General features: G+C 39.2%; 1 protein-coding gene across 1 annotated transcript in view; it reads right to left on the bottom strand.

Moving 5' to 3' along the window:
- The window catches only part of LOC107123499 (partitioning defective 3 homolog), a gene marked incomplete at its 3' end in the record, with an annotated part of 471,021 nt that overhangs the window by 45,321 nt on the left and 409,578 nt on the right, over nucleotides 1-16,122 (bottom strand). Inside the window, exon 7 of the mRNA XM_015426751.1 lies at nucleotides 12,682-12,765. Coding sequence (XP_015282237.1) covers nucleotides 12,682-12,765 — 84 coding nt within the window. The remainder of the gene's footprint in view (nucleotides 1-12,681; nucleotides 12,766-16,122) is intronic.

Below are 16,122 nucleotides of genomic sequence, written 5' to 3'. Positions count from 1 at the left end.
CAAAGCCACAGAGAAACATTAGAATATTTTAAGGTATACTTTTCCATTCACGTGGAGAATGCTAAGATCTGAGTGTATCTCCAAAAACTGTCTGCAACATAAAGGATTCAGTGGGAAATTTGAAGAGGCTTTTTGGCAGATGAATGCAGAGACAGCCTCCTGGGATAATTTTTTTAAAAATCCCTGATTTAGGTAAAGGTCATGTTCATTCATGTCGTTTACTATGCTCTGTTTGACTCGTGCTCAGTTTTATTAAATATATGATGATGAAATATTCATTTTATTAATTAGATGAGATTTACTAATTATGTTTAGCCCTGACCTGGATAGCCCAGGCTAGCTGGATCTCATTAGAAACTAAGCAAGGTTGCCTCTGATTAGTATACATGGATATGAGACCACCAAGTAAGTCCAGGGTTGATATTCAGAGGCAGGCAATGTCAAATCTCCTGCCTTGAAAACTCTGTGGGGTTGCCATAAGTCAGCTATGCTAGAAGGCAAATTGTGTGTGTGTGTGTGTGTGTGTGTCTGTGTGTGTGTGTGTGTTTAAAGTGACATGGTTGATTTCACCAATTAGTTGCTGTTGTTCAGTCACACAGTCGAGTCCGACTCTTCACGACCCCATGGACTTGTTAAATAAAAGCCTTAATAACCTATCATATACAATGCAGTCCTATACACTGATTTTCAGTGGAATTAGACTGGAGACATTCAGCACAGAACTTCACTGTCAGAACTACAACATTCATGCAGATGTTTCAAAGTACTTGTCCAGTGCCTGTGTTAAAATACTGATTAGATCCAGATGAAATAGTAAAAAAGAAATGTGTATAAAGACAGTTTCTGTTTTCAACAATAACAAGAAGAAACTCCATTATAGAATGTTAATGACCATTTTCCCCACAGTTTGTTTTCATTACAGGAAACCACGGTGGAACTATTTGGGACCACCACTGGATGTGGTCCTTTGGCAAGGCAATTTCTCCAGAACCGAATTTAACTGTTTTGCAACATGTGCCTGAGAGATTGGGGACATTTTAAAAATGCACAATTGTAATGTATTCTTTTCCAATTAAATTGTGCCATCTTCAATAATAAAGTTTTAAATATCAAATATATGAATGTGCATCAAACATCCATAAATGTATTCCAGAAACCTAACAACTTGTAATACCCCTTAAGCCCCTTATCGGGAATTTTTCTATTTGTCTTTCAAATTGATATGTACTGGTCGATGACTGTAATAATAAACTGACTGACTGACACTTAAGCCCCAACTTACTAAGATTCAGTAAGTTAATAACATTTGTTTCAAGCTCACAGGAGATATACAGACTGCCATTTTGAACAGCTCAACCATAAACTGTCCTGGTTTTTCTCAAACTCTGAATTATATACTAGAGAATACCACACACATCCATTTCTCAAAAAATCATTAAAGGTTCTTCAAACTAAGAAATATGTCAATATATTTCCCATAAGATTTTAAAAAATCATAAAATTTTAAAAGAGTCAAACCAGAGTCTGAGGGTCACACCTACTTTAATTACTAATACACAGAGAAATAAACCTACTTTCTAACTATTGATGCTATTTATTTCTTTCACAAGTGCAAAGCATGTTTTTATTTTTAATGATGAACTATTAAGATCCCCATGGGGTGAATTAAGTAAAAACAAAGAAAGTCTGTCACAATCAGTAGGAGATCTGATTTAGGAGGTTTCCACTTTAAAAGACACTTGGCGTTTCACACCGTTATTCAAACTGCAGCTACCACAGGAGGTTAAACAAATGAAATGTTCTTATTATAAGACAGCTGTGCTATGGCTTCTGGTTGGAATGTCTATGAACACTCTGAACTGTTAGCACTGCTGAATTTCTCAACATAGATATATCTCTAGCATCTCCCAAGATCACAGCTTCTCATAAAAATAATGCAACCATGATCACTAGAACAGCAGACAGTTTATAATATATACTGTTCACATTAACTTCATACACTCATGTGTCATGTACCCATGTGTATAGTCACGGTGGGGGGAGGAAATTACCAATGTCAACGTCCCCAAATCCATGCCAGTTATAACGACAATGAGGGGAATCGAGAGGTGGGAAACATGAGAACGCCATTTACCACTGAAACACATTCAATTCTTAACATTCAGAAGAGCCTAGGCTAAATCTCTAGCATCTCCAGTTATGTAGCAAATCTGGGAAACACCTTGGTTTGAAACTTTGCAAGACGACTGCAAATTTGACCACATGGTGCTGGGAAAGATGGCCAGCTGCCAAAGTCATATAATGCAGCGCTGTAGCTTTAAAAAGCTTACAAGCAAAAAGGACAGATGTCTCAGTCCTTTTTGCTTGTACTCAGCTTTAGTTTCTTTTTGCTTGTATTTAGTCTTAACTGAAGAAGAATTTTGAAACAAAGTTATTAATATCCGGAACCTTCGTATCAACTCATCGGACTACTTACCTGCTTGACCTACTTATGCTTTATGGCATCTATGTATCATTCTTGTGCTTGTTATATTTGATGGCTTTGCTATTCTTGATTTAATATTTTCATTCATGTCCTTATATATATTATAATATTGTATTTATTAGCTTCTGCTACTCTCAGTGTCTTATATTGTGCACAGCTTTGCTTATTTTTGGTGGTCTGAAGTGACAGCCTTATATGTAACGGGGGAGACACTTTATTTACATGAACACATGAAGCTGCACTCGGCTGGGTCACACCACTGATTTATCAAGACCTGCATTTTGTTTACTCTGATGGGCAGCAGCTTACTATGCCATCCTTCTAACTGGAGATGCTGGGTATTGATCATATGGATATTAAGAGAGTTCTTCATCAGCAGCAAGTTTGGTTTATACATTTAGTTGTATAGAAGCTATGTATCTTTTCCTTTAAGTGCATACGCTCCTTTACATACGAGAAAACACCTGTGCACACAAAGCATATATCAATTGAGCATTCTTTAGAACTTGGCAGGAGGATCAAGCCATTTACATTGTGTTCCATTGTGATTCAGACTTCTTCAGGCTCTGTCTCTATTCCTGTTATGGTCATTGTAAGTTCTTTTTTGTTTGTTTTTTCTCCCCTTCTCCTTGTATATATAAATTGGTTAAGATGTTTAACTCTAGTGTGTGTCCTGCTTGTGTGGGTTTAATTCTCAGGCACCCTGGTCATTGTACCTTTGAATTTTACTGTTTTTGGAAGAAGGTATCTAGGTTTTGTTCCAAAACAGCTCATACCATTGGCTGCACCGCCATTGAGAGAAGAGATAAACAAGCTGCAGCATTTCTGATGCCTTCATTGTGCCTTCTTAAGATCTAGAGAAGGGAATAATAGACTGAGGTGGCTTGATCATCACCTTCATTATGTCTCCTTTAAAACTCATGTTCATTAGATAGTATTTGATTCAGCTACATTGTTTTTGTCAGCTTTATACTTTATAGAGTTTGTAGGTCATATTGTGTTAAATATACTTGTAATTTCTTGTGGAATCTTTGTAATAATTCAAAATATTCATGTGCATTCACTAGTGATTGCTATGATTCTTTATTTCAATTAGACTGTAGTTTCATGCATCGATGACAGGTATTTTTTGTCTCTGGGGAGTTATTCTTGATTTTTGCCAGGGATTGAACCTGGCTGTTTTTTCCTTTGGGAAGAGGATGTAGCTTAGTGACAGATCTTCTGTTTTGCATGTCCTAGGTTCAATCCCCAGCATCGCTAGATAAAAGGATCGTGTGGTGGTGTGAAAGACCCTGGAGAGCCACTGCAAGATGCAGGCCTTGGTAAATCAGTGATTAATCAGTAATATAAGGACAGGTTTAAAACAATGGCGTGAGTTCCTAGAGGAGGTTCAGCTGATGACATCCCTCCTAGCTTTTCAATTGGACTATTATATGTCTCATAGAGTCTCTGGATAGTGAGTCAAACTACAAAACTCCCAGTTGCACTGATCCAATGGGTGAAAGGCAATTCCGGTGTGTGGGTATGTGGTTATTTTTTTATATACTGCTGTTTCATAGGGTCTTTAAACAAAAAAATGACTTACAGGACTTTAAATTCTGATTTGCCTTGAGTGGACAAAGTAGTGGTGAGGTGCAAATATTTTACAGAAAGAAATAATAAAGACAATCTGGCAATGCTCCCTGATGGCCTTAGAATGTGGGGTGGAAAAGTAAGAAAACAGTTGAATAACCAAACAGATAACAAGAGACTTCCAAAACAAACCCCCACTAGAGCAGAGCACTAACTCTCAATAAAATGTCGGGGAGGCCTAAGTGGCTTAAGTCACATTAAAAGTGGAAAGCCTCTAAGCCATTTATAGTTATGAGACTGCTGCCCCTTCATTTTTTCCACAGTTGATACAGCGCAAAGAAAAGAAAAACAAGTAGCTCAGCAAAGCAAAGGAGGTAAAGCCACACTGAGATAAAAATGAAAGAGCAATTTCTAAAAGATTTATGAGCTTAAGATATTGAAAGCTGCGCTTGCACACACTGGATATAAAAACAGATGACGGGAATGGAAGCAAGACCCAAGAGAAAAATCCATACCAAAAAATTGGTCTGGGAACTGTTAGCTGGATGGTGCCTGTCCTCACCCAAATGAATAAAATTATCTATGTACTGCTGAAAAAAATATACAATCGAATTTCAAGCTTTGATCTGGTTTGCAACTTCACTTTTAGAGAAGTATTCCTGTTATGCTTTCAAAGCTTAGTTGAATCTAGATACTCCACAATTTTCATTTGGGGACCCTTTTCGGTTTGTTTAGGTTTAAATCTTTTCCACGTGTCATTCAGAATCTCAAAGAGCCACTCGATTACGCTCCAACCAAAATCCCCTAACGAGCAATAAGCAAGGCTATGGTGTGACAGTCTGTCAAAATGCAATTCCTAACATGTCAGGATAATTAATGATCTTGTGACAACTTTCCTAAGAATACTGCATTCCTCTGATTTCCTTCCCCCCTCAATTTATGAGAATTTATTCTGCCATAGAAGTACCACTCTATATTCACTGATACCAATATAGTTTATTAGCATTGCAAAATCTTGCTATTTATGAAACACAGTTGCAGTACAACAACACATACTGTCCAGCAACTCCATCTGTATTAGTTGTACATAGGGGGAACCTCTATTTCCTGGTCTTCCTAAAATTGATCCGGACACACTGAGCAACCTTGAAGGCTGGACTGCTGCCAAAGCTGTAGGACTGGTCATCAAACTTTGCCAGACGAAACCAACGAAGCAGCTGTATGCATTCCAGTATGGCACTCCTATAAACATGCATAAACAATGTTTTTCCTTTTCATCCATAAAAGCTAAAGTAAGATTCTAAGATTGGATTTCCAATAATGCTTAAGAATTTTATCTAACTAAATATGCGTAGAATTGGAGTACAGGATCTTTTTCCAGCGGCTGTTACTCAAATACTGTATCAAGATATCAGATTTAACCGATGGTTATCTAAAAAGGTGTTCATGCCCAAGTTCACATGCACACCTGGTTCTACCCTACCCCACCAGTGGTTTAAGTAAACCTCATTATCTGTGCTGCATAGGTAAACAGCGTACTCGGAGCAAGTGTTTCTTCCACTAACTAGGATCAGAAACAAAGAATAAATCCTGGTTAAGAATCCCAGGTTGGGGGGGGGGGCAACTATGGTTAAGCTGCACACCTGTGCATTCATATATCACAGAAGACCTAGAGTTAGTATTAATCACACACACATTTTCAGTTAGCCACATGTATATTGGATGTTATGAGTTTTTCCTGCACAGTTTTTCCCATATTGTCTTTTTCAAGCACTAAGCACTCCAATACATTTTTGTTTACATTAGACGACTCATACATTAACCCCTTGCATGGTAGTGGAACATGTCATCAAGTCACAACTGACCTATGGAAAACCCCGCAGGGTTTTCAAAGCAAGAGACATTCAGAGGCAGTTTGCCATTGCCTACTTCTGTGTCACAATGCTGGGATTCCTTGGTCACTATGTTTCTGTGGCCAACTGACTAAGAGTGAATTCATTTTTAGCTGTTCTTCTCCATGTAAAGTTCAGCCTCCACATTATATTTAGTACATACTACAGTTGCCCATGGATTCTCACTTATCTCTACCCTCTTTTAACAAATTTCCATCAATATATGGCTCAATATAGGTTCTTGCCTACCCTAAGAAACAGATTTTTTTTTTATTGTGGTGGTTTCCCCCACAGCAACCACATGTTTGTTGGGCTGATCCATGTAGTAAGTTACTTAGAAATATTTTAAGTCATAGCAAAAGCCATTGCTAAACACTAGCATTTTGGAAGTTCCCATATGGGGTTGTAACATTTGACTCCATTCCTGTCATTAAGCTCAACTGTCCCCTATGGCAAAACACAAAAAATGTTCTAGACACTTGCTCATGTCTACCCATTTTTCATTCATATTAACCTTAAAAAATAAGTCTTCTTCACACCTTATCATCAGGAACTGTGAACACTGGGGTAAAGAGATTTTTTCTCTCTCACCATCTCAAAAGGCAGCTATCAGCTAAGCTTGAAGGTATGATTGGGCCACCAGCCTGAAGATTTTAACACACCCTTGTTAGATGGACATTGTGGTCTACTGAGGTTCTTATGAAATGGAGTGGGAGTAAGACAGCATGTGTTATCCCATGAATTCAGTTCTGACACAGCAGTAGACTGTATGCTGAATCCGGAGCTCACCTGTAGAGTTCTAGTGGTCTGAGACTACTAGCTGTCTACCTAAAGTAAGGGTGTAATGGGCTCCAAAATCTTCCAAATGAAGAATTTTCGGTTACAGTAATCATTTTAGGACATTATTCAACACCTATAGAAAATGAACTTTTTGCCAAGGGGCCTGCAGAAACAATTATTAGTACAGATTCCACACTGTATATATGGGGCATCAAGACAATACGCTGCTGGGATCAACTTCATCCAAACCGCTTCTAAAACAATGTAGCATTTACTCAGAGACACCGGATGTAGATTTCAGGTTCTTCTGGGGTTACAAATGCCACAGTGGTGGGACATTAAGGTTGGCTGGTGTTGTGCTTAGAGACTCTCATTGGTGGTTCCTGTTTTGCTCTAGTCAGATTACCTGTGAATTCCATATCATCCTCCCAGGACAAGCTGGAGATAAACAATATCAATCTTCTACAGGCTGTATATTTCTCTTACAGCCCTCATGCATCTTTCAAGTTTCACAACCACATTTGTCTGCTCTCCTATTTCTGCTTGGCAGCTAGACCATTTCAACAAGCTGTTGGGTTGCTATTTAAATTTTATCTAGATAAATTCCACCCTTTAGGAAATTAGCTCAGCTGACCCAACTAAAGTGATGAATATGTGCATGCCTTCTGGTACCTGGTGCAGAAGTATATCATTGGTCCACCCAGTGTACAAAATATATCTGGGCACACAAAGGATAAACTGTAAGCGGAAGTCGAGAGGCAGAAGCAGAAGTGTCAAGAAAATATTACTGTCTATATGCAAGGAACACCCATAATTTCTCCTACTATCTCCTCACCTCCTTCAAGCTACCTTTTTGCACACCAGGATACAAGCACAATTAGTGCCTCGACTACCTCATATTAAAGTGTGGAACTTGCTGCCAGAGAATGTAGTGATGGATATAAGCAATGACACTTTTAAAAGGGTTATCGTTTAAAAGGGTTAGACAGATTAATGGATGACAAGTCTATCGCCTTTTAAAAGGGTTATCGTTTAAAAGGGTTAGACAGATTAATGGATGACAAGACTATCGCTGGCTACTAGCCATAGTGACTAAAGGCAACCTTCACATTCAGAGGCAGTAAACCTCTGAATACCAGTGCTAGGAGGCAACATCAAGGGCCTCTATGCCCTGTTGTTGCCCCTCCCACCTAGTAACTGGTTGGCCACTGTATGAGACAGGATGCTGGACTAGATGGACCACCGGTCTGATCCAGCAGGGGTCTTCTTATGTTTTTATATGACATTCGTGCCCCACTTTTTTCTCCACAACGGGGAGCCTAAGCAGCTTACAACATTGTTCTCCCCTTCTCCATCCCTTCTCCATTTTATCTTCACAACAACTACCGGTAGTTACCCCTTCTCCATTTTATCCTCACAACAACTAATTGGTTAAGGCTGAGAGTAATGGGCCCAAGAGTACCTAGAACATTTCCAGATCAGACTGGGGATTAGACCCCAGCTCTAACCAGTACATCATGCTGGTTCTTGGCTGCCCTTTATATTGGTCCAGAAGCTTCAGATAGTACTGAGTTTAGCAGACCCTTTATTAAAAAGACAATAGGGGAGTGAACATACCACACTGAACTCCATGTGACTGCACCAATTTCCTGTGTTAATTTGCTTTTGGCTCAGTTCAAGGTGTTGGTTCTTCCATTTCAGAAAAAAAAAAGATATAGGTGATGGCAGGACTTTGAGATCATACTGTTCACACAGGTCATTTGGAGGAAGTTCTGCTCTTCAATGCTCTGTTTATTATGATGAGCATCAAAACCATGCAGAGCCACCTCTGTGGTAGCACCCCGAAATACCTCAAATTTTCTCAAATGCTGGAGTATTTGCTGTGTAATTTTGGTACGGGATATATTTGCATTCCAAGGCATGTGCTGAGGTTTGTTGAGCAGGCCCTTAATTTAACAATATGAAGGATCAGCTCAGCCCAGTGTTAATACATCACACCTTTTCCAAAAGGGAAAAAAAATACTTTCAGAATTATTTTTTTAAATAGCTGCATTGTCACATGGATGAGTCAGGATGACCATTTTGCCATAGACATGACATATTTAGAAACTATGCCCTCCAAAACAAAGTCTAAACAAACAAACTCTATCAAAGGACAGCTTGAACAGTGACTTCTGTGCGGAAAGCAAGAATTCTACCTGTTTAGAGAACCACAGGAATGAACTGTCTACTAAGCTATAGAAGATGCATAAACTGATCTACCTTTCATTCAAACTGTGGGACCAAGCCCTACAAGGAAAGGCTGAGGGACTTGGGAATGTTCAGTCTGGAGTAGAGAAGGCTGAGAGAGAAACATGAAAAGAGAAACATGAAAAGTATTTGAAAGGCTCTCATGTAGAGGAGGGAAGGGAGCTGTTCCTGTTGGCAGCAGAGGACTCCACAGAATGGGTTCCAATTATAAGTGCAAAGGTACCAGCTGGATATTAGGGGGCAAAATTCTACAGTAAGAGTTGTTCAGCAGTGGAATCAGCTGCCTAGGGAGGTGGTGAGCTCCCCCTCACTTGTAGTTTTCAAGTAGCGGCAAGGTGAAGATTGGTCAGGGATACTTTAGGCTGGTCCTATACCGAGCATGGGGTTGGACTAAATGGCCTGTGTGGCCCCTTCCAGCTCTACAATTCTATGATTACCGTCCAATGTGACCGTCCAATAGGTCAAGCTGCATACATTAGTATTGCATATATTTAATGGCCACAATTACCACACGTACTGTCTGTGTGGGGGAAAATAACACTTAGCAAAACTGGTGTTAGTAACTGCTTCCCAAGAATGATAAAACTTTGTGGACTAGAACAGTAATGTTCAAATTGACCCCTGCTAAGGTTCCTGAGTACTACAGGCAGCCACTCACTTAACAGAATGGATTGTTTCTAAGTATCTAACAGAGAGACGTGAATGATAGATGGTCTGCAGTGTCCTTCACTATGAGTGCCTTGATCCTGTCAGGGACGAATGCAACGTTTAACAGTTTGGGGACAGGAGGGGCTGTCACCAACAATTTGTTTTACTTAGAGAAGCAATGATAATATGCAAAAATTTCCTGTTTGTGAAAAATTAATGGTGTTTCTACCCTCCCACCGTCTTTGTAACTCAATTCATCTTTGCCAGTTCTGAAATGGAAGGGGGAGGGAGTCTTGTATGAAAACGTGACACTTCTGATCTCAATGGTAACATGCCATTGAGAAGTGCTGATTTGACTGATTGGTTCTTTGAGGATATTAGAGTGACCCTTCAGAGTAGAAGATGAATTTTTCTCATCACAGCATCCTGACCTGATTTATGTAGTCTTTATAGTGCCATTACACACATAACACAAGTTCAACTGACAACGACAACACAGTTAAGATGGCAGAGGTTACATAAGCTGTTCACTAAAAGTTGGATGCTGAGATGTTTAACAAAGCTCAAACTCAAACTATACCTCACAAGACAGTAAAAAGTTATCTGACGATGATGGAAAGGGATACAGAATTTTTGATAAATGATGTCTTCCAGTTTCACGGGAAATGGAATTTGAGGAATGTTGTCAATTTAGAGCTCAAATACTATAAGCTAAATGTGTTCTTTGAGTATCAAGGAGAAAGATGGACTAGTAGTTTGTATGTGCAAGAAGGACTAGCGAGGATTGTTTTTGCTCCAGGTCAATACTTTCCCAACAGGCCTACACCTATATACATAAATAGGCGAATCAAGACACTTAAGTTCTATGACCCCAGGTCTCATAAAGTTAATTGCTAGAACAAGTCTTTCAGTGGAATTAAAGCACAACTGGAGGGCATTTTTGTGTTGGTTTTTGTTGATGTTAAATTTTTCATTATTTTGTCTCTAGAGTTCATTTCTCTCCAGATTCCCTCAGCAAGTCTGTTTTAGCATAGTCCCTGCTTAAATCTTTATTTTGTTCCTTTTTTGCAGAACATGCTTGTTTTTGAGTTAATATCCTGTAGCATATGTTTATTCTTGTTTCTGCTCTCCACATCTTAACATCTGAAAAGAGTTCCATGGAACTCAAAGATAATCTCCACTATTAAGTAGATTCCATATGGATCTACTTAAGCATCACCTGACAGTTACCTCTCTTGTCAGAGTCTAGAATAAAAGGGAGGTAAGCCAAGATAAGATGTGTTCCTCTAAATTATCCTTTCTGGAGGCAAAAGGTCTTTGCCACTGAACGGATCACAAGGAGAAAGGAAACTGGGCTGCCATGAACTCTCACAGGTTACCATTCACTATTTCAATTTGTGCTATTATTATTGTTGTTGTTGTTGTTGTTGTTGTTGTTGTTATCATCATCTCTCAATGCAGATGTTCATATAGAATGAGCACAAAAAGCCAAGACCCTGTCCCAAGGAGCTTTCAACACTCATCCCTCTGTGGGAACCTCAGTTACCAACACTGATATCCCAACTCCAGACTATCTTTTATTCTGGGAATTTCGATCAGAGCACACAGAAAACCCCCACTTTGTCTTTTAAGCAGCATAAAACCATAACACATCATCATTCTTTTTTAGACAGAGGGGAGGGTGACACATGGCTATAGCAGCTACCACTTATACCTGGAGACCGTAGCTAAACAGGTATCAAATCACTCATCAGAGGGAGAGACTTATTGTGGCATTTAGTCTTACCTCCCAAAGTCCTCAGGGGAAGCTGCTGTAGGAAAATTATTAGTTTTGTCGTGGCACCACATGTCACCATGCCTACCGAACCATTAAGCTTAAAATAATACTCTGAATGAAGGATTTTTACACCGCATTTATCATTCTGCAAAGGTCTGTGGTACACGGTGTGTGTGGGGGAGTAACTATTTATCAAGTATGAAAAGCAGTTTATAAGATATATTTGATACACAGTGACATTTGCTTTTAATCAATTGAGAGTGAAATTGCTGATGGATAGGTGGACTTGTCAAAACAAAATACGCCCTTCTATATATAATGCAAGATTACTTTTATAAAATGCATACCTGGTCCTCTCTCATCAAGGAGATCAGAAAATATGAATGCAATTACTCTTCCAAGTTAAAGGTAATCTCCTTCCTTATCCCACCCCTTAGGTATTACTTAGATTTTAGAGGAAGAGTCAGGGTTTGGCTTCTTAACATACAAAGAACCTTAAATCCTGGCACAGAATCATAATTGCTTCATAGGTCATTTAATTTTCAAAGTACATTCAATCAAAGTCCCTAAATACTCAAAATTCCATCTCAATAAAGTGAGCATTATGATTCTGAGTGCTTTGCTTACCAATGAAGATGGAGAAAAGGACATCATCTACATTGCATTTGCTCCCCCCCCACACTTAACTCATTCAAAAACTTATATTTTTTTTACATGAAATGCAATACAAGACATATTTGTGTTCAGCAGCACATCGTTTACATCACAAAAGTATGGTATATTTCATGCCATTGGCTTTATTTAACACCACAGTGCCTATAAATTTTTCCCTTCCAACTTTTAGAGAGAGAAAAAAAGAATATATACACAGCCGTGTATCTGTGGGGTTTCGAATGCTGCCAGCTTGGTAAATTATGGTTTAAGCAGCCAGGGATAAATGCTGCATGAAGTGCATTTCTAATATTAGACCAAGGTAAAAGGCAAGAAGAAACTTTTATGAGACCCTGATAGGAATAATTCATGTTCCTGCAATTCAGCTTCACATTAGAACACAATATGATTCCTATTATAAATTAAGAACTAGATTCTGTCATCCTCACCTTGACCAGTGCAATATTCAGAAAGTGAATTTCACATGACTTAGAAGAAGCAAGGCTGCCTTCTGAAAAAATCATGTTGTATTTCAAATGGACACCCACCCAGCTACGATAAAAATGGAATCTTAAAAGCAACCCCAGCAACGTATGGTTTAATTAAAAACCTACACAATACATTACCTTCCGCCTCGGGCACTGAAAGGCACTACATGGATTCCCAAAGGCCCACCGTCATTGGAGACTTCAACGAGCTTTACCATATCACTGTGAGACAATGACGAATGAAGGAATGTGAACATGTACTGTAAATGAACCAAAGAAGACATACACACAAACAGACACACCCAAAACACCAAGATATCCTATAACTGCAGGCAGTGATGGTGAAAACCAAGTTGAATGCTACATACCTGAATATTAATCTGACAGCATGAAAGAAGATTAATCATAGAAACAGCTTTATTAATAAATCAAATGAAATGGAAACTGATGGTTGGGCAACCCTATTCCATTATATTAACTGTATTAAGAACAGTAATGACTAGAATGGGTGTTGGTATTGGCCTGTGTGTGGGTTGCAAATAAAATAACGAACCCAAAAGTTCAAAGTGAATCCTACACCCTACATCTATCCTATCTCTTCTTGCTATGCAACTGAAAATACAGCAAACATGAATTGTCCATGTTTTATATCCGTACAGGTTGTTAGATAGATGTTATCACCAGAATTGAGTCCGGAGATGTAATCCGTTTACTTCAAAAAATTAGAAGTGACTCATCATTCATAAGGCTGGGGTAGGGTTGTATGAGTTTTTCAATGATTCTGAGCTTTAGATGCACTGACAATATTTTTGCCCTGTTCAGTCAAGTGTGTATCCACCTCAGCACTTTAGAAGGATGTAAGTCCTGTCTTCTTTATTGGATTCCTAAATGGAATACTGAAACACTTCAAACAGTTGAAGAACTATGACACTATAACTCTTAAAAGCAATGTCCATATCTCATTGCTGCATTTCATATTTCTGTTGCTCTAAGTACTCATCTCTGATTATTTCCACTTATATACATTCCCTTCTCTTGGATTCAAGAGCTCTAGCGTATGTCTTTCAAAAAGCTAAGTATTTGTATATACACATTCAAAAATGGTTCCAAAAATGAACAAGTGCCGGAAACATATCCAGATTAATTTTGGGACATCTGTGCCTACTTAACATGGCACAAGATTTAGCAAAATAAAGCTATTATATTAAACATTATACAGGACAATAGGCTAAAACAGAATTCTGATCATGAAATATAGTATGAACTGGACTGCTTGTATGTGCAATTGTCAGACTGTACATGCTGAAGTGGACACAGATGGCAACTTGTAAGAATCTTAAGCATACAAAAATTGAATGATTCTTTACATTTAAAAAGGAAAACACATCCAAAACAATGCCTGCTACAAATGCCTGCCAGAGCAAACCAGTTTAGAAATAGAAATATTAAATGTCAGATAAGCATTTCATAGACCAGATAGCAAATATTATGGTTAGACAATATTTTAGTAGTAGTGGGAAAAATCTGGGGGGTTGGAATCCCACTGCCATCACATGGGAGATAATTATGTTGTTTAACCTTTCTTTTTTCTAGGCTTATCAGTAGTTTATCAAGAAAAAAGAAATTTTGAACCTGATAATATACGATATTTACTCAAATGCAAGACTAGCCCCCCCGCCCCCCCGGGTGCCAACAACAAAGAGGGTGTCATCTTAAATTCATATACAACTTACAGTTCTGTCCAATCAGTTTTTTAAAAAGCTTTTTGTGTATAACATTTTAAGAGGTAGTCGTCTTATACTCAGTGTCATCTTTCTTTCAAGTTAATATGGTATTATACCTGAGAAGTGAGGCTGCATTCTACTACTCTGCTCAGCTAATAATGGCACTTTCCTCTGCGGCAATCAGTGTCCCTCTGGCAGGAAGAGTCTTTCACAACAGAGAAAGGCTTGTTGAGCTGAAGGAAAGTGCTGCTGGAAGATGAGCAGAATAGCAGGATCGAACCCATGTCCGTGCCAGTTCTACAAAGTGACATTCAGAAGACATACCTTTTTAAGACATTTAATGAAACTCTCCTTTACTGAACTATTTTTCACTACCCAAGAAAGTTTCAGCTCAGCAAACAAATCAATCTGAATTAATTTTCAAGTCTTCTTTCAGTAGAGTTTTTGCGTTTAACAGTCATCTGGGACTGCTTTGTATCCTTCTTTAATCCACATATAGCTTCAGTCAGAGGTCATTCCGGGGGGGATCAGGGGGATCGCGGTTCCCCGGGGTGAGGTACGAGGGGCGGGGAACATGACGAAGCCCCGCCCCCCGCTTCCGGCCAACCCGCTTCCGGCCCTCATTCAGCCAGGAGGAGGCAGGAGAAGAGGGAGGGTAAGTTGCTTGCTCCCTGCCTCTCCGGGGCCATGGAGGGCCTTCGCGGGGCTTCCTTGCACTCCCGCCGGCCTTGCAGGTCCACCGCAGGGCCCCTCATGGGGCTTGGCAGTGGAGCTGCAAGGCCGGCGGCGGCTGCCGGGACAGTTGGGGGCGGGGTGTGTGGCCTTATGACACACTTCCGGTGATGTCAGGGGGCGTGGCCTTATGACACACTTCTGGTGATGTCAGGGGGTGTGGCATATGCTAATGAGTTATGCTAATGAGTTCCCCTAGCTCTTTTTCTACGAAATGACCCCTGGCTTCAGTGATCATGATGTTGTAATCAAGTGACAAATATGTCAGTGGAGATGAACTGGAATAGATTTTGCATCAACTTTGCTTGGAACATCCCAGCACCAGAGTTTATGATCAGTTTTCCTATTGACATATTTATTATCATCAGTTGCTTGGATCACTCAATTTTTCAGAGGCATATAGTCAAGGCACATGATACCATAACATTCTCTGAGCTGCATGCAGTCTTATTGGCTACACTGACTCAAAATCACTGGAAGAAAGAGACATTCTAATATTCTATATTAGCTATACATTTGCTGTGTATTATTGTAGCTTTTGTACAGCCCATGTGACCTTAATTACTGAATTCACTGTCAGCCATGTTGTTAGTAGCTGCTGTGCAAACAAGGGACATAAAATAAACAGATGTTTCAGCAAAATAGGAAAATTGCGATTTGCCTGAATTGGGGGGGGGTCTCCATTTATTTTATTCATTTAAGATTTAAAATTAATTCAACAGTGACTTGTTCATTACTCTGCTTTTTAAAAAGGAAACTGGCATTATGTTTTGCTCTGATTAGGAAACTGGCATTATGTTTTGCTCTGATTAAATCCACTTCTCTCAATTCAAAATGGCCTTCTTCCTTCTGAGACTTTTCAGGAGAATAAAGAACCCTATCTTCTTTTATTCCAACTTTAGAAGGACTTCCCTTCATAGTTCTTCAGCCAACAACAGCTCTCCTCTTCCCCACCTTTCCTCAAATTTACATGATGCCGGGGAAATAAAAAATAAATAGCTGCTAGAAGGTCTGCAAAAGCCCAGATTTCTAGCTCTCAATGGAGGCTAATAGTATGTCCAAACCTTCCATTGTTGATCGAACAAAGTTCAATGAAAATTTTTACTTCAATATTGGTAAGTGA

The sequence above is a fragment of the Gekko japonicus genome, unplaced genomic scaffold (assembly GCF_001447785.1).
Source record: "Gekko japonicus isolate JY-2015 unplaced genomic scaffold, Gekko_japonicus_V1.1 scaffold230, whole genome shotgun sequence".
NCBI classification, from domain to species: domain Eukaryota; kingdom Metazoa; phylum Chordata; class Lepidosauria; order Squamata; family Gekkonidae; genus Gekko; species Gekko japonicus.
This window is presented reverse-complemented; position numbering and strand designations above follow the sequence as displayed.